At 49.3% G+C, this 7,500-nt stretch overlaps 1 protein-coding gene across 2 annotated transcripts in view; it reads right to left on the reverse strand.

The window, feature by feature from the left end:
- The window catches only part of dlc1 (DLC1 Rho GTPase activating protein), a 69,761-nt gene that overhangs the window by 61,453 nt on the left and 808 nt on the right, over positions 1-7,500 (reverse strand). For both annotated transcript variants that reach the window (XM_035529537.2, XM_081714216.1), the window contains exons 1-2: positions 7,289-7,500; positions 4,603-5,941 (exon numbers count right to left, since the gene is read on the reverse strand). The exon at positions 7,289-7,500 is cut by the window's right edge. In XM_035529537.2, coding sequence (XP_035385430.2) covers positions 4,603-5,904 — 1,302 coding nt within the window. In that variant the 5' untranslated portion in view covers positions 5,905-5,941; positions 7,289-7,500. The remainder of the gene's footprint in view (positions 1-4,602; positions 5,942-7,288) is intronic.

Here is a 7,500-nt window from a genome sequence, read left to right on the forward strand (position 1 = left end):
GCAGTATGGGATTATGTTAGGGGACGGAGTCAGTGTGTTCAGACGGGGTGGAGTCAGTGTGTTCTCAGTTTCTCTGTATCTCAGTATCTCAGTGTGTCAGAATTTCAGTATCTCAGTGTTTCCGTGAGCTGCTGTCTCAGTGTTTCAGTATTTCAGTGTCTTGGTGAATAATTTCCCAATTTTTCAATTTATCAGTTTCAGTCTCAGTATTTCACTGTGCCTGTGTAACTCAGTGTCCAGTATCTCTGTGTTTTTCAGTGTATCTCAGTTCTAGTATCTCAGTGTCTCACTGTCTCTGTGTCCACTAGAAGACAATAGGATACAGGTCTCACTGTAGTCAGTGCATTACTTAGGAACAGAACATAAGCAATATATAAACATTTGATTCTTTGAAACTAAAATATTCTCTTTGCGTATCTCTTTCTTTCTCTGTGTGGAGAGTAGATGATGTGTTCTTAGCTGCACACACTTACTGTGCGATGACATGGGAATTGTGTGTAAGTGTGAATACAACAGTGTGTTTCTGTGGTGTGAAGCGTAGCACATAGCATGGGTGTATAGTTGGGACCGTTAAGGCTCAGGTCTGGTAACTCGAGTAAGATATCCATGTGTGTGCTTTTACACGTGTGTAAGTCGATTAGTATTCCAGCCTTATGACACTTCAGGGAATATTGATCTGAAGGAATGAATGGAGTGTGTGCGCGATGCATGCTCTCTCTGATCTGCTGTAATGTCTTCTGAACGCTTGTACCTATAGTCTCCATTTAGCAAAGAATTAGCTGTCAGAGCTATTGGATTTGCTGATGCCAGCCGGTCCTGCAGCGTCTAACTCATTTACCTCACTCACTCACTCACTCACACACACACACAGACACACACACACACACGCAGGTAGGCGCAGGTCCTGTCATATGACAACGAAGCACAGCGACTGCGCCACACGCCACCACCACGGACAGCAGCAACTTTGATAACGATTCTAATGGAAACATCTTGTTTTTCAAACATTTCTCCATGCTTCTCCCCTTTTGTCTGATATTTTTCTGCTGGTTCATTTATTTGCCTTTGTCATTAAGGCGCCACAGCAACGACACATAAGCCATTTCCTGTGTAGAGGCGGGAGTGTTCCCACGCTGCTCTGTATCCCACAATGCCCTTCTCTTCCTCTTTCCCAGTTCTCCCAGGAGACTCGTGTCTGCGGGTCAGACAGTCTCACTGGACACTGAATTGCTAACATTACTAACCACTGTATCCTGTTCAGGCTTTGACACACCTCGACCTCTAAAAAAAACAGACCCCTGTGTAACTTCCTCTGCCCGCATCACAGGTGACAAGACCGCTGGACGCGGTGCGCCATGAGAGCCTAACGCCAGCTTCCTGGCTGATGCGGTCTGCTTAGGTTGCTAATAAGCAGGGCATGTCCGTTACCATGGCGCCCGAGTGCAGGGGGCCAATCTGGGATAGTGGAGAGCCCACGGCTGGCCCCCAGGAGCAGGGACCCTCCGTCCACAAACAGAGAGCGTGGGAAAGGGGGCCCGCTCTTCCTGGAGCAGGTCCCGTCCTTCAGGACTACCGGCCCAAGCACGTCCCGTCCTGCAGGACTACCGGCCCGAGCTGCAGCCCATCTGGTCTGGGCCTACAGCTGCTTCCTCCACCATGGCACTAGTGAAACATGCCTTTCCACACTGATCTGAGACCAGAGTTGGGATGTTGTTAGAAGAAGATGTTCTCAGGTCAGTCTTAGAGACCCCAGCTCCATTCCTATTGTAGCTACTCCAAGAGTACCCTAGGCATGAAGGACATGTGCACAGCGCACACACACACACACACACACACACACGCACGCACGCACGCACGTGCACACACACACATACACGCACGTGCACACACACACACGCAAGGATGCATGCACACTCACGTGCAGATACACACACACACGTGCACACACACACTCACGCATGCATGTACACACACTCACGTGCAGATACACACACACATGCAGACACACATACACACAAAAAACAACAAAAACAAAAAACAGAAAGAAAGAAAAAAACAGTTATCCATACATTACCTGGGAAACTTGCTTTTCAGTTTTACCAACACACACACACACACACACACACACACACACACACACACACACACACACGCACACAAATGCACACACACACTCACACATGCACATACACAGTATACTTGTAGTAGCATAGTTTTTCTCCAGTGTTAGTCCATTGTAATGGTGGTTTAATCCCTTGATCCCTCTTACTGTGTTAATCTTAAAGCATACTAACTACTGCGGATTGTTCCGGAACTAATCAGACTAATACAGCAGTGGGAGAGATCGGTGTGTGCTGGAGCTGTATGGGTCCAAACACTTTATACTCCATTCCCTTCTGCACATTCTGTTCCATTAAGAAGATCACTCTGTAGTCACCATAAACTGTGTGTGTGTGTGTGTGTGTGTGTGTGTGTGGGCCCTAAACCCAGGAGGATGAGAGCTTCAGTATATCACACATCTGAGGGTCACAGGAAGGAAGAGGAGGGGCTTTGATGTCTTATTTCATTCTAATAAACCTCATAACCATCAAAGTGGTGATCAGTACACATGCAGTTCTACCGCAGGTCAACCAACACAACACTGCCTTAAGTAGCACAGCGTTAGTATAACTCACATATGAGTTATTAGAATAACTCACATAAGGGTTATTAGTATAACTGACATATATGTTAAAGGGTAAGATTATAGTGTGATATTATAGTGTAAAATTATAGTGTGATATTATAATGTAAAATTATAGTGTGAGATTATAGTGTAAGATTGTAGTGTAAGAGTATAGTGTGAGATTATAGTCTGAGATTATAGTGTGAGGTTATTAAGATTATCCATTTGGACCAAGGTTACATTTCACTTCACACTGCAGGTTCTGCACAATGAATCTACTGTCCAACGCCTACATATGCAACATACAGCGAACCACAACACACAACATCCACGCCGCGCCACGCCACGCCACAGGAGTCAGAAATCAAAACAGATCTGAGGTTTTCTGAGTAGCTACATCCACAGGAAACCATGTGTTTCAGTCAGTGTTGACATTGAGCACTGGGCAGAGTTCCAGCGATGATTCGCTGTGAAAAACATGGGGAACTTGACACCAGAAGATCCCCCGCACTGGGGATCCCTAATCTTCAGGAGGTTCAGAATGCAGAGTTTGGTCCTAAGTAAAACCAATCAGATCCAACGAACTGAGTCTTTGCCAAACAGTGATTGGCTGAGGCAGGTGTTAACCAATAGGGGTGGGGGCAGTCTGCTGTCTCCAGGCATGCAGGGAGGTTTTCCAGGCATGTAAACACTGGCTTGGGGTGTCCGTGAGGACTGTGGTGCTTTTTCTGCAGTACTGGACTCTTCAACTATAGACTGGATTTGGTCCTGGACTTGGGAACTGGATTTGGAAACTGAACAGTACAAATAACGGGTTTTCAGGGTGGTCCCCTGGCTCCTAGATAAAAGGGGGATAGGAATATTTGTAGGAGCTTCATGTCTGGGATTGGAACACCCCGGATTACAAAAATCCAGACCTGATCCAAGAGATATGAAGAGAAACTGCTATAAACAGATAATAATGCAGCTGGAGTCTGTAACTGGAGTCCCTCTGACATGGTGACAGGCAAACCTGCTTCAGCGAGTTCTGTCAGCAAAAACTGAAAACACCAAATGGTCCCCCAGAGAGCTAATTATGGAGCTAGCAGTCATTACCTTCATCATCATCATCATCATCATCATCACTCTTCCGGCTTTGTTTCATTACACCAAATTCTCTCTGTCTCTCCGTGTACCTACACACATCTGATCCACACACACCTCTGAGACTGAATGTGTACTTACAGACGTGATCCACACACACCTCGGAGACTGTGTACCTACACACACGTGATCCAAACACACCTCTGAAACTCAGCATGTACCTACACACATGTGATCCATACAAACCTCTAAGACTGAGTGTGTACCTACACATGTGATCCATACACACATGTAGGTGTGTACCTACACAGATGATCCACACACACCTCCGAGACTGAGCATGTACCTACACACACATGATCCACACACACCTGAGACTGAGCGTGTACCTACATATGTGATCCACACACACCTCTAAGACTGAGTGTGTACCTACACACGTGTGTGTGGTGTGTGTGTGTGTATGTGTGTGTATTTTGCACACAGATTTGCACACAATTGTCACACACACAATTGTCTCTGATGTTTGCTAAATCTAAGAGCATGTCTATCAGTGATTCAACTCCATGCTGCTCACAAGCACATAAAATGTGTGTCAACGCACATGCTGCCCTGCTGCCCCTGGGGTTAGAGCAGGTGCCCACAAACTGCCCCTGGGGTTAGGGCAGGTGCCCACGAGCTGCCCCCAGGGTTAGGGCAGATGCCCACGGGGTTAGGGCAGGTGCCCACGAGCTGCCCCCGGGGTTAGGGCTGCTGACCATGAGCTGTCCCTGGGGTTAGGGCAGGTGCCCACAAACTGCACAACCACACAGCACACAAAACCAGTCAGAGATTAAACAGGAAGTGGATCTTACCTTCCGTGCCCATAGTCGGACGGGGGATTCTTGAGGTTTGTTTCTCTCAACCTCATCACTCCTGTCCATATTTGGAGTTGCCTGATGACCAGGTGCATCCGATTGGACAGTTTCTGAGGCACAATCCAATAAAGACTCCCAGACTGGAGTGAGCTCGGCCACTTTGTTGTTTTGGGAATTTCCCAGAAGTCCTTGCTCAGCAAGCAGCCCCGATGAGCCCTGTGGTGTGTGCATCGCCGCCGCGCCATTTCTGATGCCCTCAGGTTCCAGGAATGCCACTGCCATCACATGACCAGGGGCTTCCTCCTCAGACTCAGTCAAAGATATCTCGAGGATTGGGTTCAGCTTAGGGTCACTCCCGGATAAGCATGGAGGAGCTTCATGGTCACTGGATGCTCCGAAGTCACGAGTCTTTGCAAGCGGGCCACCAGCGTCTAGCCGGTCAACATTCCGCGAATGACACGCCACACCACTGCTCTGAGCAGCGGGGTTTGGAAAGCTAACATCCGGAGCAACAGAGGTCTTGGAAACCTGACTGGGATCTAGATGCTCAGAGCTCCGGTCTTCTCCAGTCAGGTCTGCATCTGCACCAGCGGCGTCCACAGGACCGCCGACATGGTCATCTTCACTGTCCCCCAGTTTGGTCAGTTTTGTCTCTGGACTTCCTTGTGCTCTGATGACCACGCTCTCTTCCGGGATGGGCTCGGTGCCGCTGGCTTCAGCCCTGTCTGCGGAGCCAATGTCGGGCCGTGTCCCGTCCGTTCCACAACCCTCAACGTTTGGAGATGAGGGTTCAGAGGTGGGAAGAGTGTCAGGAAAAGGCCATTCATCCTCCATCTCAGTCCCATTCCTGTGGCCCTCACCGGGAATGTCATTAGACGTGGACGCCGACAGGCTGCCCACAGAGCCATGTCCGGCAGAGCTCTCTGCTGATTGGTGCATGTCCTGGTCAGTCATTGTGGGCAAAGATTCTGCCCCAGAGACATTTCCTGTTTCTTTATTTCCGCTTTGGCCCGTTGTCCCGGTAAGTCCACAAGAGAATGTCCTCTCTCTCCAAGACCCGTTGTCACCAACAGCCCCTTCGTCGTCATCGCCACCCGCCTCGGTGCGGCTCCCGACCGCTGGCCGTCGCCGCCGACACTCCGGCATGGACGCGCACCTCTCCCTCGGCCCGGTGGACGGGCCTCCACCGTCCACGACGCCGTGCCAGCAGATCAGGTCGAGGTCGTCGTAGCTGTACCGTGTTCCCCAGTGCGGGGTGACGTGGTCTTCCCAGCTCCGCTTCCGTAGGGCGACAGGCATGGCGACCTCAGCTATCCCATACGGCCCTTCAGCGATCCTAAAGGGGAGAAGGGAGGAACAGGGATGAAAAGGGGGATGTGTCTTTGCATGAGATTACTTGCTTTCACGCCCACCCAGCCCGTTAACGTTTTTAGCACGTGTTTCATGTTGACCTTTGACCTTGGACCTTCGTCCTCCGTGGTCATCAATAGCCAATCAAAGCGACTTCCCAACAGCACTAGTCAGTTCTGCCCTCCACACGCAAATCCAAACTGTGGCCCAGTCAGCCTTTTTAACACTGCCCTCATAATCAAAGGCGAGGCACGTCTGTCTCGCCACTTTATCCAGAGCACAAAGATCACTCAGGCTAAAGAAACACTTCAACCTATAATTATTAAAAACAAGGAACAATTAGAAAAGACGTTTTGCAAGTGTTATATTAAACAGACATGAAAATGGAACACAAACTGAACCTAAAAAGGAACAATTTCTGTCATATGCTGAAAAATATAAGGATGCTCCACCATGCAGAAACGATTCTTAAAGAAAAAAAGAAAAACTTGAAACAATTCACAACATGAGAACAAAACCTGTGGGAATTAACCGAGAGCTACAGACAGATTCAAAGGATTGCAATGGGCAGGGGCTATCGATGAGAGCAGTGTTCTACACTTTGTTACGTGTTAGGCCTCCACGCTGCTAACAATGGCACCCACAGTCCGCCCCGCACTGACAGGGTTACTACAATCACCCAGAACAACGGGCATATTCAGTAGGCTCGACAGAGGAGTGCAACCCCCCAGCTAACGCCACGTCAGAAGTAACACTGAGGAAGAGCACGGGACTGAGAAGAAATGGAGCGATAAACGAGAAAACAGCACGGCCAAGCTGCAGCTAGGGGAGTGTGCGGGGAACGTGGCAACTCCGGGAAGCTTGAGGCTAGCGTTTAGCTCAGGAAACAGTTTGACATCTCGGTGGAGTTTGCAATTGATGCCGGCAGAAGACGGCGGTTAGCTCACGGGTTCGACTGATATTTTGATGAAGTTAGTGGATCACAGATGAGTCTGACATCTCGGGGACGTTAGTGGGTAGCGGGCAGCAGACAGACATGGTCCTTAATCCCAACATTCCCTTCACATTCCTGTCCCGTCTGCACAGAGCATCCGGAACCCCGCCGTCATTTCACCCGGGACGGACAGAAGCAGAGCGACAGACAGAGAGGGGGACAGAGAAGCGCTGATAAAAAGAACCGCGCGTGTCTACCGTGCACGTCACGGGGAAGTGTAGCGTGCGGCTGCTGCGTCCACACCCGCAATCTGTTCACTAATTTATACAGAAATTATTAAAAAATGGAAAATTCTGAAGAGAACGAAAGATGTAAAGAACACCCAAAAGTGGTCTGTACCTTCTCTTCTCTTTCTCTTCTCTTCTCTTCTGTTCTCTTTCTCTTGTTTCTCTTCTCTTTCTCTTCAGCTGCCTCTTTATGTCTCGCCGTAGTCCAACATGTCCGGCTGCGGCGACGTCGCCGCCCGTTACCCACAGTCTCCGGCAGGTGGTGAGCTCACCCCTTCAAATGACACAGCTGGCCCTGTTCCGGGGTCAATTCGGGTCGCCGAG

The sequence above is a fragment of the Electrophorus electricus genome, chromosome 5 (assembly GCF_041902795.1).
Source record: "Electrophorus electricus isolate QZ-2024a chromosome 5, ASM4190279v1, whole genome shotgun sequence".
In the NCBI taxonomy this organism is placed as follows: Eukaryota; Metazoa; Chordata; class Actinopteri; order Gymnotiformes; family Gymnotidae; genus Electrophorus; species Electrophorus electricus.